Raw genomic sequence first — 19474 nt, forward strand, 5'->3', positions numbered from 1 at the left:
ACATAATGATAAAGGGGTCACCCCATCAAGAGAACGTAACAACTGTAAATATAGGCACCCAATGTCACAGCACCTAAACATTTTAAGCAAACGCTAACAGATCTAAAGGGAGAAAGTGACAACACTATAATAGTAGGGGACTGCCTTCTGTGGGGTGGGAGAGGAGGCATGCCGGTTGATGGGACTTGTGTCCCAGGCTATATGCTTCTCGACACAGGCGTTCTTGTTGCTGAGTGAAAACCTCTGCTCCTCCCCTTGACCTTCAGGCACATTTGGAGCTGGTTAAGCAGATGGCACTGCCCTCTCCAAGGCCTGGCAACTGTCACTCTGTATAGTGATTGTATCTGCCTCAATTTGAATAACAGCCCAGTCCGCCAAAATCAGATTAATTTTGCTTTATTCTGCAGAAAGAAGTTTAGAATTCTCTCACCTCTGTCTTCCAAGTTTTGCAGTTTATGTTTGAAGCCAGTACTTTTCACCAATGACTCTTGGGTCACAGTCTTAAAAAAAAAAAAAGAGGCCACAAATACATGTATTCATGTCGAAATAAGAAACACATGGTGCTACATTATCCCTTAAGAAGGAATAAGCTAGTACATTAAGCAAATATAATATTAATTCTGGAAAACCAGATGACTAACCAACAATTAAATAGTACAATACCTCAGATACATTTTCTTCAACATCTGAGTGCTCCAAGGAAGAGAGATCGCTCGGTGGGGGGGGACTTTGAAGTTCTGAGTATTAGAGAGAATGAATAGTTTTAAAGGAATAAACACACTGAGAGGCAATAACATTTCACTATCAGTCTATAAATTAAATTTCAACATCCACTGCCCTACCTCCCGCAAAAGGACACAGTTCTAAAAAAAAAAAAAAAAAACCCCAAACCAAAAGCCACTTTGTATCTTGCAGGGCATGCATGGGTATTAGGGGTTACAGGTCTGTAGATAAAATGAATAGCCAGTTACCTACTAGGTCAGCACCTTTAGTAGCTGCCCATCTGGCCCCAAACACACAGCAAGGACTCTGCCACCTCAACGTGGTCCTTCTCTTTCCTCTCTTAGATGCACTCCCTTACGCCTCTTCCTCTCTGTTATATTTCCCTCTCTCCTACTTTCCTTTCCCCACTTCTTTTCTTCCAGTGGCAGCCAAATTAAGAGGCTGGCAGTCACATGCTTGCTAATGCCATCATGTGCCTGCCAAGGTGCGATGCTCTAAAATGATAGAGGGGAAGAAAACAAAATCCCTACCCTTACCAACTTAAAAAAGATGTGAATTGTTTTCATAAAATACAGCGGGGGCTGAGATAAACCTTACAGGTCAAGGGTTGGCACACTCTGGCCCCTCAGGCCAAATCCAGTCTGCCACCTGGTTTTATAAATAAAGTTTTATGGAAACACAGCCATGCCCATTGGTTTACATCTTGTCTGTGGCTCATTTGGAGGTAGAAATGCAGAGCTGAATAGATGCAACAGAAACTCTAGGGGCCAAAAAGCAAAAAGCAATTACTCTGGTCCTCTACAGAAAAAGTTTACCAACCCCTGCAATAAATCATCATTTGAGCTTCTTGTTATTTTTAAAGTGGAAGAATACCAGCAATTCTTATGCACAAGCTGATCTCAAATGTTAAAACAGAATTAAAACAATGTCCTCTGTCTTTTGTTAATGAGGGCATAAAAGAGAAGATCAATCATACTTTCACACTTTCTTCAACAGATATTAAAATACATTTTTCTTTTTCAAACTACCTTTCCCAAAATATAATTTTTTCTACGTAGATTGACAGAAAATCACATACCTATCTTCTGGGCAGAATCTTCAGGAGTTAAAAAGGCAGAACTACTCTGAAATTCCATTCCAGAAATTTTTGGAGGTGTGACATTATTTTGCCTAGAGGTATCTTTCCGTAATGGTGTTAGAATTTTAGCCTGAAATAGAGTATTTTTTATAAAGTGTTAACTTGTTTTGAGTGGTTGTGAATGTTATCGAAACATTCCAAGACACTTCCAACATCCTTTTTAAATGATTAAGTATTGGATATGCTCCATTTGAAAAAACCAGTAAGACCATAAAATCGCAGGGTTGGAAGCACATTAGGTCAGGCATCAACTGATGACTGCAAGTCAAAGTTCTCAAAGTGTGCTCCCAAACCACAGGCTCGGCAACACCTGAGAACTTGACAGAAGAGCAAATTCTCAAGCCCCAGTGACAATGTACTCAATCAAAAACTCTGGGGACAGGACCCAGCAATCTGCATTTCCGCAAGCCATCCCGGTCATTCTGAACACTAAAGTCTGAGAACCACTGCTCTAATTCAGGAGTCAGCAAACTACAGCTCACTGTAAATAAAGTTCTTGTAAATATAAGTTTTACTGGAACACAACACATTCCCTCATCTGAGTATCGTCCATGGCTGCCTTCACGCTACAATGGCAGAGTTGAATGGCTGCCACAGAAACCACATGCCCAAAAAGAATGAAATATTTAGTACCTGGCCCTTCACAGAAAACGTTTGCCAAGCCCTGCTTCTAAGTTATTCTCTTAAACTCCAGCACAGAGAAGTGAGTTCTAGATACCAATGTCTGTATAAAGTCAGCAGTGCCCTCACTGAAAATCAGCACAGACTTCTTGTCAGTTGCACACCTTAAATTGATGGATTCTCAAAGCTTTCCTGTTTCTTCTTTGGTACCTATTTTTCTAAAAAGCTGTATATCGCTAAAAACTGTTCTTTTGGCCTATTTCTGATAACTCCTTGTCTCAGGTTGAACTATTCAACAAATATTTAGGTAGTTGCTCTGGCTCACAGGTTTGAGTTATAAACTCTCTCGGTCACCTCAGAACATAAGTGTCCCTTAGCCTCACAGAAGGCAGCACCCCGCGCCCCCAGGCTGATGGCAGAAGGCAGGTCGGGCAGGGAGGGCAGATGACGAGCTACTATTAGGGCACTAACAACATTCTATTTCTGTACACGCAAGCAGGGCGCTGCTCACGCCCTGAGAATCCCAGCAGCTGCCCTTCGAAAACTCTTAAAGACTTCGCACTATATTATGCAGTTTGTGTGTGTGTGTGTGTGTGTGTATATGTGTGTGTGGATACATATATATAAAATATATGTACATATATGTATTATATATGTATGTACATATATTAGATGTGTATTATATGCATGCAATATGTACATATATGTATTTTTAAATATAAGTATATAGAGTTTGTACATATAAAGTATATGTGCAATTATATATAATACATATCATATATACATGATTATATATGTTACATATTTTATATAAAATATCATATATACAGTATATATATACACACACTATACTATATATACTATCTATCTATCTAATTTCATTTGACAAAGAACAAAAGCCAAATGCTTAGAGAGGTATTTCAGCTAAAAGCATGATAAATTAAGCTCTGAATTGGCCCGGAGGACACTCGTGTCCATGTTCTTAACTACTTTGATATAAAACAAGGATAACTGAGAGGAATTAAGAAACTTTCAGGGCTTATTCAATATTTGAAACAGCTGAAGGCATTTCAACTGCTTGCAAAATAAAGACTTAAATGTTTAAATCATTAAAATCTTTGAGAGTAACATGTCAACAAACTGAGAACTAACGGAAGAATTAAACCAAGAAGTTTATTTTAAAATATAAATTCAAAAAAGCATACATTTGCAGGAAATCAGAAGAGCCCAGATTTCAAGCTTAGTTCATAATAAACATCTTGCAACAAATTTGCAACCAATGAAAAAAGATCCTAAATGTTTACCCAAGATTCATATAAAATGTTCAGAAGTCCTTGAAGTTTCTATTGAAAGTGGTTCACATACTAGTAAACCACTGGTTTATTCTTCTCATATTTCAGAAAAGAGTTTTTTGAGAAATAAAGGTGGTTGAAAGAGATCAGCTTGTTTCAAGCTTACACCATGAGGGCACACGGCAGCCCAGACAAAATTTACTTACTTCATCTTTCTCAAGGTCACTGCCACTACTGAGGGGGAAAAGTGGCAAGGCTAGAATGGAAGGGAATAAGAGTACAGTGGGTAAATTTGCTTATAAGAAATACCCAAATACACACTAGAAGCAATTCCCATTTCCCACAGCTTGCTGAAATGTCTAGCTCTTATGATCTAATTACTCACCTTTGTTCCTCACCACCCAGCATGAATTCTCTGCTCCAGATCCTGTTCTGAATGCTGTTCTCACGTCTTTCTAGTTTTACCTAATTAGAATGCTTCCCCTTCTCCACACCTCTTCAAATCCTATTCTTCTCCCAAGGATTAGCTGAGGTCCCACCCAGCTCTTTCTTGAAGCTTTTCCTGATGATTTCAGCTTACGCCAGATTCCTCTTATCTGAACTCCTTACTCCATTTATCCACGGCTCAAATTTAACAATTATTGGTCAATTCCATATTCTTTCATACCGTTTTACATATGTACATTTTCCCTTTCCCGTCTACAAGGGAAGGAGGACCACATGATCACATCTCTTTGGCACCCACTGCTCCCATCACGTATTGAAAAATTAATATCTGATAATTTATTTGAAAAGTGACTGGAAAGAAAACACACACCAAACTTACTTTTTTTTTTTTTTTTTTTTTTGTGGTACATGGGCCTCCCACTGCCGTGGCCTCTTCTGTTGCGGACCACAGGCTCCGGACGCGCAGGCTCAGCGGCCATGGCTCACGGGCCCAGCCGCTCCGCGGCATGTGGGATCCTCCCTCCTGGGCAGGGGCACGAACCCGTGTTCCCCGCATCGGCAGGCGGACTCCCAACCACTGCGCCACCAGGGAAGCCCCAAACTTACTTTTTATGTTACTTCTGGTTCTTATCTTTTTTCTATTAGTATATGACTTTAGGGATTTCCTTTTTTGGTTACTGGTCCAAGACAGTTCACTGGCACTAGTACTTGAGTCTTCATTACTCTCCGAGAAGAGGTGTTTCCTATAATTAAACTTTTACAAACACAGTGATAAATGAGAACTATTAAAAGGACGTTAGTACCATTTATGTGCAATTAAACATATGACTATGAAGTTAGACAAAAGAGAAATAACTCCTTCTTCTAGAAGACTGGGCTTTCTTCCATAATGAAAGGGCACAGAAGTAAGGAGAAGGGAGAAAAAGAGGAGGATTATTTCATTAGTTCTCCACCAAGCGGCTGTAAAAGAGACACAATCCTCCTTAATCAAATACTTGTAGCTGTAGAGATGGTAGATAACTTTCCAAAAGCTGATGTACCTGATTACTGGGCCAACACTAACTTCAAAACACTAACCCATAGGACTGAGAACCACCGCTAAAAGAAAGTCAGAAGGAGCTTTAATCTGTTTGTTTGAAGCCCATGATCTCTTATTTTAGAAAAAAAAATTTCATTTACTGTCTATACATTTTTTTTTTAACATACTGACAATAGACTTAAAGTCTGCTTCCCAAAGCAAGAACAACAATGGAGAGATGGAAACGGGCACACACAGGAACAAAACCACGTCACTGACTCAGAGCAAAAAATTTCTTTTCAATTCATTAACACTTCTGATTCTATTCAGAGTAAATCTCAGCTGCTAGTAGGTCTTTAATATTTCTCTTCTACTTCATAATCTTTTTTTTTTTAACAAAGCAAGAACAGACTTTTGGCTCAAGGCCTAATACAAGGAAAAGTACAATTCAATATAACTTTGTTATTCTCCGTCATATTTATTTGGGGGCTTACCAACTATTTGTTACAACTAATGCTGACTTTCCATTTCAAAGTGAAATGCTTTATGCATGTGGCTGATTCACTTTGGTGTACAACAGAAACTAACACAGTATTATGAAGCAATTATACTCCAATAAAGATCTATTAAAAAATAAAAATAGAAGTGAGGAAAGAAAAATAAATAAAACAAGCTTAAGATAAGTTTAACTGAGAAACAAAGAGCAGAGTAATGGTAAAGTTTGAAGATGGTATGCAAATAACTAAAACATGGGAAGGACTGCCCCAAAACAATGAAAGTGATTCCATTACCGACATCCTTGTTTCTTGCTTTCTGTCACCCTCCAAAGCAGACTCTTCCCTAAAAGCAAAATACATTGAATTAATGGAACTGTTTCACCAACATCTTCTCCTTTCCCAACTTCACAGCACTTTTTCTTTCCCTTTACACGTCCTTTGATTGTGAGCCCAACTCATGGGAAGTACCCCATTCTGAGACAAACTTTCTACCTTGCAATCCATTTCCATACACCTTCTGCCTGCCAACAACTGGCTATTTAACACAAAACAAAACTTTATCGAGCCCTTCTCTGTCAGGCATCCAAAGAAGAGGCTGGCAGGGTAACGTCAGCAAGTAAGCAGTGAGTGTGACAGTGCTACAGAGCAGTGTTTCCCGCCTGGCTCTGCCTTAGAATCAGCTGGGTGCTAAAAAGGCAAGCTTTTCTTGATGATTAGTGATGTTGAGCATCTTTTCATATACTTATTGGCCATTTGTATATCTTCTTTGGAGAAATGTCTATTCAAGTCCTTTCCCCATTTTTTTTAATCAGGTGTGTTTTTTTTTTTTTTTGCTACTGAATTGTAGGAGTTCCTTATATATTATACTTCAGATATTTACCCCTTATCAAATACAGTTTGCTATTGTCATAAAACCAAAAGACAAGTCTTTCTATTTGCTACCATATAGAAAGAAACTTGATTTTTTTACGTTAATCTTATATCCTTTGATTTTGTTAAAGGGGAGTTGTTTAATGGGGACCAAGTTTCAGAAAGACGAAGATGAAAAAGCTCAGGAGACGGCTGGTGGTGATGGCTGTACGACAACGTGAAGGTACTTAATGCCACTGAACGGTACACTTGAAAACGGTTAAGATGGTAAATTTTACATCATGCCTATTTTATCACAATTTTTAAAAAGTTATGCTAACACATATATATGGAATTTAAGAAAAAAAAATGTCATGAAGAACCTAGGGGTAAGACAGGAATAAAGACACAGACCTACTGGAGAATGGACTTGAGGATATGGGGAGGGGGAAGGGTAAGCTGTGACAAAGCGAGAGAGAGGCATGGACATATATACACTACCAAGCGTACAACAGACAGCTAGTGGGAAGCAGTCGTATAGCACAGGGAGATCAGCTCGGTGCTTTGTGACCGCCTGGAGGGGTGGGATAGGGACGGTGGGAGGGAGGGAGACGCAAGAGGGAAGAGATATGGGAACATATGTATATGTATAACTGATTCACTTTGTTATAAAGCAGAAACCAACATGCCATTGTAAAGCAATTATACTCCAACAAAGATGTAAAAAAATAAAATAAAATAAAATGCCTATAAAAAAAAAGTTAGTCTTACACTGTTAGTTTGTGTGTGTTTAGTCTTGATAGGGATACAGCAGGAAAATCAAATAGCTAGTTAAAAATCCCACTAGGGGATTATAGATAGACAGGGAACTTCAGGGAGCTTTGGGAGACCATTGTAAGTTAATGATCACTCAAGAAAGCAATCGGAAAATCATGAAACAAAGCAGGCTTGCTTAACAATGAAACTAACAACAAAAATATACATCAAGTCAATGATGTCTGCATCCTGCTGGTTGAGGTAAGTTAATGATCCCTAGGACATGCTCCTCTGCACATGCTAAAAACAAAAATATAAGGGAAAGGTGACATTCCAAAGTAGAAGACCCTCATTACACTGAAACCTGAGATGACTTACCATATTTTAGCAAACATTATCATCCTTCTGCTGATTTGAATAGCGCCATGACCATCCTGGTTTGACCACTAGGGACAAGAAAACTCCCCTGTCCGACATGGAGGAGGAGGTGATGAGGGAAGCTTGATGTCTACTCAAGAATGAGGAAGAAAGTGGATTTCTCCCCCCTCCCCACTTTTCCTTTGTTTATAAAAATGTAACCCATTAAGTGCTAGGGGCAGAGCCCTCTCGCACCTCTTGTACCCCTCACAAGCCTCCTATACTAATAAACTCTTTCTTTACCTGTCACTCTGCCTCTTGCTGAATTCTTTCTGTGCTGAGACAGAAGAACCTATGCTCTACTGAGTCCCGAAATGCGTTCTGCAGTTTCAGTCTGAATTTATAAACAGCTACAGGTGCTGTTTTATTCCAACATGAAAGAGCTAAAAAGCTCTGAGCAGTACCCAAGATTTCTTTGCAATTCCGGCATCTGAACATCCCTTTTAATTGAAGTACTCATTTGCAGAACAAAAAAAACAGAGACCCGGAGATGAACAGATTACTCCCGTCAGGAATCTTTAACTCAGAGTCTGTGGTGTTACTGTTAGATGCTCCAGGGGAATTACGTACCCTCCATAAGTCCAAGACCTACCCTTCTGCTCTATGTGGAAATATTCTATAGGACCAAGCATGCAGCCCCTTCCCAAAGCTGAATGTGGACCTCTAGGAGCAAGAGCAACAATGTTCCATGCCTCTCAGAATGAGAAAAAGGATTCTCAGATTCAAGTGGGGCTGAAGAATTCTCTCACTGCTGAACGGAGGATCAGACAGGCACAGAGAGTGGCAGCAGGTTACTGGGAAGGCACAGCCCCGGCAGGGTTGCCTTACAGCAGCACACTTCCAAACCACGCTGGAAGCCCCTGCCAGTGCCCCACTCCTTCTGAGGCAGATGTGAGAGGAAGAGGTGAAGTCGGAAGAAACCTGGATTGCTCCAAGGATCTTAAAGAATGAGACACTGGGGCTTCCCTGGTGGCGCAGTGGTTGAGAGTCCGCCTGCCAATGCAGGGGACACGGGTTCGTGCCCCGGTCTGGGAGGATCCCACGTGCCGTGGAGTGGCTGGGCCTGTGAGCCATGGCCGCTGAGCCTGCGCGTCCGGAGCCTGTGCTCCGCAACGGGAGAGGCCACAACAGCGAGAGGCCCGCGTACTGCAAAAAAAAAAAAAAAAAAAAAAAAAAAAAAGCCTGGACAAGAAAGTGTGATGGGAAGGAAGTGTAGGGGTAGGGCAGGTTTCTACCCTCTTCTAGTTGAAAGAGCTCCTTGAACAATGAATGGCTAGCGATAGCGATGGTATAAAAACACTACTTTTTCTTTCCTGGCTCATGGCCTGACAGAAATGTAGGCTCTATTCCTGGCTTAGAACTCTCTCTTCTTTTTTTTTTTTTTAGAAGGACATCAGCTCAGCTTTTATTTATTTATTTATTTCTGGCTCTGTTGGGTCTTCGTTTCTGTGCGAGGGCTTTCTCTAGTTTTGGCAAGCGGTGGCCACTCTTCATCGTGGTGCACGGGCCTCTCACTGTCGCGGCCTCTCTTGTTGCGGAGCACAGGCTCCAGACGCGCGCAGGCTCAGTAGTTGTGGCTCACGGGCCCAGTCGCTCTGCAGCATGTGGGATCCTCCCAGACCAGGGCTCGAACCATGTCCCCCGCACCGGTAGGCAGACCCTCAACCACTGCGCCACCAGGGAAGCCCCAAAACTCTCATTTTTTAAGGTCAAGAAAGAACAAATTTCACAGTATGACAGAGTGCTTTAAACTAACAACATAAAAGGAGAAACAGCACTGTTCATATATAAATTGTAAACCCTTAAAGCCCCAAACCAATATAGGCTGACACAGAAAAACAATAGGAGAGATACCTAGTAACTCACAGAAGAAGAATGGTATTGGGGAGGTGGAGCCACAATAACATATAAAAATTAATGAAGTAAATAAAGGAAATTATAACACACTGAGGACCCTCTGGGGGATTGTGTGGTTCTGGCAGAGGAATGAAGAAAGAGCCCACATCAGTATTGGATCTGTTCATTCATTCATCAGTCCATCCATCAATGAAATTGTATTACTGAACCTACTGACAAGAATGTCTAGCAACTAGAACCCTCAAAGATTGGGACTTGGCTGCAGTCCAGTGCTTAAGACTCTGCACTTCCAATGCAGGGGGGTGTGGGTTCGATCCCTCGTTGGGGAACTAAGATCCCACATGCTGCATGACACAGCCAAAAAGAAAAATAAATCAAATGGAACCCTCAGAGACTGCTGGGAGGAATGTAAAATGCTGCAAAGACTTTGGAAAACATTTTGGCACTTTTTAAAAAAGTTAAACATATGCCAATTATGATCCAGCTATCCCATTCCTATATATTTACCCAAGAGAAAAGAAAACGCGTCTCCATACAAAGACTTACACATGAATCCTCAGGGCTTTACTTGTAACAACAAAAACCTGGAAACTCAGATGTCCATCAGCAGGAGAATGGATAAACAAAATGTGGTATATCCATACAACGGATCCACTATTCTCCATACTACTCAATAATATAAAAGAATGAACTGTTGATACATGATGAATCTCAAAATAATTACACTGAATGAAAGAAGCTAGAAAAAAAGTACTTATTGTTTGGTTCCATTTAAATAGATTTTTAAAACTACAAACTCATCTATAGCGACAGAAAACAGACCAGTGATTGCTAAGGGTCGGGGTGGGAATGCAGAAAGACAGGAGGGAGGGGTTTCAAAGGGGCAGGAAGAAACTCTCGGAGATGACGGATACGGTCCTTATCTTGATTGTGGTGATGGTTCCTGGGTGTAGACATATGTCAAAAACTGTATGTCACAGATGGAAAAATCTTCAACAAAATACTAGCAAACAGAATCCAACAGCACATTAACAGGATCATACACCATGATCAAGTGGGGTTTATCCCAGGAATGCAAGGACTCTCCAGTATACACAAATCAGTCAATGTGATAAACCATATTAACAAATTGAAAGAAGGAAACCATATGATCACCTCAACAGATGCAGAAACAGCTTTTGACAAAATTCAACACCCATTTAGTAGGCATAGTGGGAACGTACCTTAAGATAATAAAGGCCATATATGAAAAACCCACAGCCAACATTGTTCTCAGTGGTGAAAAACTGAAACCATTTCCTCTAAGATCAGGAACAAGACAAGGCTGTCCACTCTCACCACTATTATTCACATAGTTTTGGAAGTTTTAGCCACAGCAATCAGAGACGAAAAAGAAATAAAAGGAATCCAAATCAGAAAAGAGGAAGTAAAGCTGTCACTGTTTGCAGATGACATGATACTATACATAGAGAATCCTAAAGATGCTACCAGAAAACTACTAGAGCTAATCAATGAATCTGGTAAAGTAGCAGGATACAAAATTAAGGCACAGAAATCTCTTGCATTCCTATACACTAATGACGAAAAATCTGAAAGAGAAATTAAGGAAACACTCCCATTTACCATTGCAACAAAAAGAATAAAATACCTAGGAACAGACCTACCTAAGGGAACAAAAGACCTGTATGCAGAAAACTATAAGACACTGATGAAAGAAATTAAAGATGATACAAACAGATGGAGAGCTATACCATGTTCTTGGATTGGAATAATCAACACTGTGAAAATGACTATACTACCCAAAGCAATCGACAGATTCAATGCAATCCCTATCAAACTACCAATGGCATTTTTCACAGAACTAGAACAAAAAATTTCACAACTTGTATGGAAACACAAAAGATCCCGAATAGCCAAAACAATCTTGAGAAAGAAAAATGGAGCTGGAGGAATAAGGCTCCCTGACTTCAGACTATACTACAAAGCTACAGTAATCAAGACAGTATGGCACTGGCAGAAGAACAGAAATATAAATCAATGGAACAAGATAGAAAGCCCAGAGATAAACCCACACACATACGGTCACCTTATTTTTAATAAAGGAGGCAAGAGTATACAGTGGAGAGAAGACAGCCTCTTCAATAAGTGGTGCTGGGAAAACTGGACAGCTACATGCAAAAGAATGAAATTAGAACACTCCCTAACACCATACACAAAAATAAACTCAAAACGGATTAAAGACCTAAATGTAAGGCCGGATACTATAAAACCCTTAGAGGAAAACATAGGCAGAACACTCTATGGCATAAATCACAGAAAGGTCCTTTTTGACCCACCTCCTAGATTAAGGGAAATAAAAATAAACAAATGGGACCTAATGAAAGTTCAAAGCTTTTACACAGCAAAGGAAACCATAAATAAGACGAAAAGACAACCCTCAGAATGGGAGAAAATATTTGCAAATGATGCAACTGACAAAGGATTAATCTCAAAATATACAAGCAGCTCAATATCACAAAAACAAACAACCCAAACCAAAAATGGGCAGAAGACCTAAACAGACAGTCCTCCAAAGAAGATATACAGACTGCCAACAAACACAGGAAAGGATGCTCAACATCACTAATCATTAGAGAAATGCAATGAGGTATCACCTCACACTGGTCAGAATGGCCATCATCAAAAAATCTACAAACAATAAATGTGGGAGAGGGTGTGGAGAAAAGGGAACACTCTTGCACTGCTGGTGGGAATGTGAATTGGTACAGCCACTATGGAGAACTGTATGGAGGTTCCTTAAAAAACTAAAAATAGAACTACCATACAACCCAGCAATCCCACTACTGGCCATATACCCTGAGAAAACCATTATTAAAAAAAAGTCATGTACCACAATGTTCATTGCAGCACTATTTACAATAGCCAGGACATGGAAGCAACCTAAGTGTCCATCGACAGATGAATGGATAAAGAAGATGTGGTGCATATATACAATGGAATATTACTCAGCCATAAAAAGAAACGAAATTCAGTTATCTGTAGTGAGGTGGATGGACCTAGAGTCTGTCATACAGAGTTAAGTAAGTCAGAAAGAGAAAAACAAACACAGTATGCTAACACATATATATGGAATCTAAAAAAAAAAAAAGGTTATGACGAACCTAGGGGCAGGACAGGAATAAAGATACAGATGTAGAGAATGGACTTGAGGACACTGGGAGGGGGAAGGGTAAGCTGGGATGAAGTGAGAGAGTGGCATGGACATATATACACTACCAAATGTAAAATAGATAGCTAGTGGGAAGCAGCCACACAGCACAGGGAGACCAGCTCGGTGCTTTGGGACCACCTAGAGGGGTGGGATAGGGAGGGTGGGAGGGAGACACAAGAGGGAGGAGATATGGGGATATATGTATAGCTGATTCACTTTGTTATAAAGCAGAACCTACACACCATTGTAAAGCAATTATACTCCAGTAAAGATGTTAAAAAAAACGGTGTCAAAAATTTGATGTTAACATATACATCCAATTGTACACTTTAAATATGTACACTTTATTTTATTTCAGTTATATCTCAATAAAGCTGTAAAAAAAAAAATCACAGGTATGACCCATTCTTCAGAGGTCTACATGGAAAGTGGCAATAAAACAATGCCAAGTAATACATGTTTTCTGGCGAGGGATATTCAGTGTTCTGCTACAGAAAACTACATCACCAAAGATAAGATTGGGACTATAATGGTAGAGACTCATAGGTCAAGAGAACTTTCCAGCCCTGCTCAAATCATTCTGCAGAAAACTGCACACAATGCTCTCTCCTTGTGTGTAGCACAACCAGATGTAAAAAAGGGGGAAAAACCTAGACAGTTGAATTGTAATTAATGAGTCACATTAACAGCAATCTACATGGTTTATGAGTTTTGAAAATCGCGTACCTAGATGTATCATTTAATTCAGGAACCTGCATTTTTGCTGATGGTTCTTGTAAATCTAAAGAATATTCGAGTTTTGAAGTAACTTCCAAGCATGAAAATGAAAAACAAAAATTATTAAGCATCTCAAGTAAACATTTAAATATACCATTCAAGTCTTATGACAGAAAAAAAATCTGACCTTTTTGTGTATCATCCAGTTTCGATTTTTCAGGTGACTTATCAGCTGTATTTGTTTGCTGCAGGAAAAACATATATACCTAAGTTCAACTATGTTGTCTTTGAAATTTTTTACAATTCCAAAGAAAAGCATTTAAATAGTAGGGTATCAGGCTCTTTGTTCATTAGATTTAGCTCCAAATGACTGTTGGCTGTTCCAGAAACGTCAATATCTACCCTCAGAAGATTTGCCACCATCAAAGACAATCACAGAGTGTCTCAGAGTTACTAAGGGAAACATCAAAGGAAGACTTACAAAAATGTCTTCAACAGCATCATAATTGTCGAGATATGTACGAGTTCCCAAAAAGACAATCTATCTGGAGGAATAATCTTTGGTGTATTTGTTTTTAAAAAAAAATCATAACACTATCACATTTCTGTATAATGTGTCCATGTAATCAAACATAAGAAAATGGAGTGAACACCAATACATGCCAAGCAGTGTGTTAGGTGCTTTATGTATTTATGCTTTTAATCCTAAGACGGCCACACTGTAAACCAGCTATTACCTTTGCTTTACAGATGAGAAGCCTCAGGCTCAATGATGTTAAGTAATTTTCCCAAGTTCCCACAATCAGTAAGTGAAAACCAGGTCTGATTCCAAACATTAGGCTGCTTTTCCCAAACTCAGTCTCCAGATCCCAAATGAGGGAATGAGGCAAAGCCAGCCAAGTGACACATTCCGCGGGAGAGCCAAGATGAGTGAAAGTCGAGAAAAAACAAACATGGCAGGCAAAAGTAATTTAAAGGAGGGGATAGTGAGAAAAGAGAGAGATGGTTGACCAGGAGAAAATGGACAAGCCGGAGAGTCAGCTTCCACCTGCCAGCATCCTGGTGGATACAGTTCAGAATCTTGTCCCCAGTTCCCTGTACTCACAGTAGGCTCAGACTGGTTATTTAAGGGGAGAGTTGTTGGGCAATTGTTATCTTCAGCACTGGTTAACTCTGCCAGCTCGGTAGATTCCTTTGCTTGGTCTAAACACATTAAGAAAAGAGCAATAAAGAATGGTAACAATAACCATACACAATGCTGCGTACACCCTCCAAATGCTCTTCATGAGATTCATACTGCAAGTACATCACCATCTTTTGGTAAGAGCTGGTAATTAGGACCTGCTATGGGCACCTTGGAAAACTGCTTTTGGGTCTAAATCATAAGAGATATGTAACCTGTGCAGGGCCAGCTTCATGGGTAGACAGGGCCCTACACACTTGCCTCCTGCCACCCCATCATAATTTCTCTTTTGTCATTTCCAATTGACCCCAAGACAAACTGTATGAGGTGGAGAAAATAATTCAAGGTTTAATCAGCAACTTTTCTTTCTCCAAAGGTATAATAACACATTAATTACTCCTATATGACCAAAGGTTTTCAGTGACCTCTTTCAAGTAATATTTTTTCATTGCTTCTCTATGGAATCCAGGTAAGAAATTTTGTTATTTCCCAATATACCTGTCTCTCTTTCGTGGCTGCCAGGAATCTCAGTGTCTTCTTTCTCAAACTCACCAGAACGGTCTGAGGAGATTTTCGTCTGGTCAGGCCTCACCTGAAATGAAAACCAAAAATCACATGATTTTTAAAAGCAGTAATCCTTTTAAAAATTTATTATTAACAGACCTGAAGAGACATAGACAGCAATACAATAACAGGAAGGGACTTTAATACCCCACTTACATCAATGGATACATCACTCAGATGGAAAATCAATATGGAAACATCAGCCTTAAATGACACGTTAGATCCAATGGACTTGACATATACATAACATTCTACCCGAAAGCAACAGATTACACATTCTTCTCAAGCACATATGGAATCCAGGATAGATCATATATTAGGTCACGAAACAAGTCTTAATAAATTTAAGAAGACTGAAATCATATCAAGCATCTTTACCAACTACAGTGGTATGAAACCAGAAATCAATTACAAGAAGAAAACTGGAAAACTCATGAATACATGGAGATTAAATAACACGCTTCTGAAAAACCAACGAGTCAATGAAGAAATCAAAAGAGATTAAAAAAACTTCTGGCAAATGAAAATGGAAATGCAACATACCAAAACTTATGAGGTGCAGCAAAAGCATTTCTAAGAGGGAAGTTCATAGTGATAAATGCCCACATCAGAAAAGAAAAGAAGGACTTCCCTGGTGGTCCAGTGGTTAAGACTCTGTGCTTCCAATACAGGGGGCACAAGTTCGATCGCTGGTTGGGGAACTAAGATCCCGCATGCTGTGCAGAGTGACCAAAACAATAATAATAAAGAAAAGAAATAACTCAAATAAACAACATATCTTTACACCTCAAGGAACTAGAAAGAAAAATAAATGAACCCAAAGTTAGTAGAAGGAAGCAAATGAAGAACAGAACAGAAATAAACAAAAGACACTAAAAAAAAATAGAAAAGATCAATGAAACTAAGAGCTGGTTCTTTGAAAATATAAACAAAATTGACAAACATTTAGCTGGATTCACATATATATGTGTGTGTATCTATCCATCTATATTTAAAACAGCATATTATTCAGCCATAAAAAAAGAAGCAAATCCTGCCATTTGCAACAACATGGGTGGACCTTGGGGGCATTATGAAAAGTGAAATAAGTCAGACAGAGACAGACAAATACCGTATGACCTCACTTGTATGTGGAATCTCCAAACCAACAACAAAAACAAGCTCATAGATACAGAGAGCAGATTGGTGGTTCCAGTGGAGGGGGTTGAGGGTAGGCGAAATGGGTGAAGGGGTTCAAAAGGTACAAACTTCCTGTTATAAAATGAATATGTCACGGGGATGTAAGGCACAACATGGTGACTATAGTTAATACTATATTGCATTTTCGAAAGTTGCTCAGAGACTAAATTCTCTAAATTTTTTTTTGTTCACAAAAAAAAACTTCTAACAATGGTGATAGTTGTCAACTAGTCTCATTGTGGCGATTTTTTCACAATATATACAAAAATGGAATCATCATGATTTACACCTGAAACGAATGTTTTAGGTCAATTATATCTCAATTTTTAAAACCCCAACATAGAAATGTAAGAGACATGAAATCATACTAAAACATATTTACTGATAAATAATCAAGAAGAATTAAACATGCCACCTGTTTGTCATCTCCTAAAGCTTTAATGGAAGCTTGTGCTATGTTGAATTGCAATTCAAAATGAATTTCTATTTTCATCACTTCTTTGTTTCTGATATTAATAGGCTTCTTCAGGTAAATTTTGAGCATCTTCATCTCAGTTTCTAGCAAAAATAAAGTATACCAATGTAGATCAACATACTGAAAGGTTATATTTTTAAATTTTATAATTTTAAATAACTGCACTGGGATATTTGTTCACTGTCCAGATTCTTCCACAATGAGAAGTTGAAAAGAAATTATTTGAATAAAGTTACTCTGAAATTATTTTTATTAGATGCACATGTGTGTTTTTACACACAGACACACACACACAAAAATATGTTTAAGCAGTTAATCTAGCAGAGATAGAAGTAACTTAGCAGCATAGCAAATGAGATATTTTGTCTTCTAAAATTCAATCCATTTTTTAAAGAACATTTGTGAATACAAAGCTATCATCTGTAACAGGTATTTTACTTCTCAATATATTAAGCACAACACTCATTCTCATTCTTTCTGTCTCTCTCAGATCCCACTCATTTCTAAAATTCAAAATAAAATCCACTGTTCTCAATATACAAACTGGAATAATCCACACTCATCTCAACCGATTCCACTTAAAGAAGAGAAATGGAAACATTCTCCAGAGACGCCTAATTCTCAGACAACAGTCTCCTTGAGGGCTTCCTACCAGGACATCAGCCCTTTACTGACAAATAGTAATTGGTTTTAGAAGAGAAAATAGTTTAGACCACAATTCATAGCGAGCCCAAGAATAAGCCACAGGAAGTACAAGCTGTGTTGGAAGCAGCAGGGGTGAAAAGAGTAAAACCCATGAAAGGGCAGGCAAAGCTCAGGGTCCCAAACTGATGAGAATGAAAAGAGGAAAAAAGAGACACACCTGGGTCTAGATCTGTGGCCAGTGGTACTCGAAATGTGGCTAGTACAACATGAATTGCATTATAAGCATAACATACACACTAGTTTGTGAAGACACAGGACCAAAACAGAGAAGGTAAAACATCTCATTAATTGTTCATATTGATTACATGTTACACTGTTAATATTTTGGACATACTGAGTGAAATAAATATATATTATTAAAATTAGTCCACTTGAAAAAAACTTTTTAATGAGGCTACTAGAAATGTTTTTATATATGGTTCAGATCCTATTTCTATACAACAGTGCTGGCCTCTAGTAAAGTTCAACAATCCCCCAAATGCTGATCTTACTGGACGTTCAGTCACTGCAGAGAAAGTCTCTAAATCCCTGCAGCAAAAGTAATTCTAAACAAGGTCTGAAAATGTAAACAGCTAGTTGGGCTGTGGGGCTCGGTACAAGGGCAAGAAGAAATAGCCCGAGGGCTGCCCTCAACAGGCTCCTAAAACACTGTCAACCCCTTAGCAGGAAGGGCTCCGCACACAAAAGGCAAGTCTTGCTTGTAGTGTTTGCTACACAAGCCTCAGTTGCCTCGGCTATAAAACTAAAACATCACACCTACTTCCTCCTGCTACTGTGAGGCACTTTATGAATTTTAAAGTCTCCCCAAAATGTGATATATTTATGAAGTGTAGAATATTAAGTTTGGCAAGTTGGTTGCTGAAAATCACCTCAACAGCAAAGTTCAGGTTCAGAAACTTAAAATATGTAATGTTAGGGGTATCACAGTCAGAAAATCCATGGAAGTCTATAAAAATATTAACTTCAGAATAAACACCAATGATATTTTGCATACCTTAAGTGAACAGTAACAGGTAATGACTATATAAATTAAGTTACTCTTAACTTATGATTATATTGAATTTACATTTCTAGTAAGATGTTTATAAACCCCTTTCCTTTACTACAGATAGGAGACACCTCCAACTCAACGTATACTATATCTTTCCAATTTTGTGACTGTAAAACTGCTCATTTGTGCTTCTTCCCATCTGTGACACCATAAGAAATATATATTTGATCCTGGACTTTGTTCCTGACACAGAGCTTCTGAAACGCATTTTAAGTGATGGGGTGCTGGGAGCATCTTTTGTTCTAATATTTGGTCTTTGACCCTGGTTCCTGACACCAGAGCTTCTAAGACCCTTGGAATGCCCGGGGTGATGAGTGTTTTATAAGTTAATGAGGTGACTGGGGGTTAGAGGACTGGGGGTTGGAGGACTTAAGGATGGGGACTGGTCAAAAACTTGCACAAGCCTCTTAGATAGCCTCATCCACCAGAGGGCAGACAGCAGAAGCAAGGAGAACTACAATCCTGCACCCTGTGGAACAATAACCACATTCACAGAAAGACAGACAAGATGAAAAGGCAGAGGGCTATGTACCAAATGAAGGAACGAGATAAAACAGAAAAACAACTAAATGAAGTGGAGATAGGCAACCTTCCAGAAAAAGAATTCACAATAATGATAGTGAAGATGATCCAGGACCTCAGAAAAAGAATGGAGGCAAAGATCGAGAAGATGCAAGAAATGTTTAACAAAGACCTAGAAGAATTAAAGAACAAACAGAGATGAACAATACAATAAATGAAATGAAAAATATACTAGAAGGAATCAATAGCAGA

At 39.0% G+C, this 19474-nt stretch overlaps 1 protein-coding gene across 1 annotated transcript in view; it reads right to left on the reverse strand.

Moving 5' to 3' along the window:
• The window catches only part of SYCP2L (synaptonemal complex protein 2 like), a gene marked incomplete at its 5' end in the record, with an annotated part of 63361 nt that overhangs the window by 20346 nt on the left and 23541 nt on the right, over positions 1-19474 (reverse strand). The window contains 10 exons of the mRNA XM_082847438.1: positions 431-500; positions 664-737; positions 1802-1931; positions 4586-4975; positions 6031-6079; positions 13553-13634; positions 13731-13788; positions 14649-14746; positions 15279-15318; positions 16885-17027. Coding sequence (XP_082703564.1) covers positions 431-500; positions 664-737; positions 1802-1931; positions 4586-4975; positions 6031-6079; positions 13553-13634; positions 13731-13788; positions 14649-14746; positions 15279-15318; positions 16885-17027 — 1134 coding nt within the window. The remainder of the gene's footprint in view (positions 1-430; positions 501-663; positions 738-1801; positions 1932-4585; positions 4976-6030; positions 6080-13552; positions 13635-13730; positions 13789-14648; positions 14747-15278; positions 15319-16884; positions 17028-19474) is intronic.

This window comes from Leucopleurus acutus (assembly GCF_964270905.1).
Source record: "Leucopleurus acutus genome assembly, chromosome: 10".
In the NCBI taxonomy this organism is placed as follows: domain Eukaryota; kingdom Metazoa; phylum Chordata; class Mammalia; order Artiodactyla; family Delphinidae; genus Leucopleurus; species Leucopleurus acutus.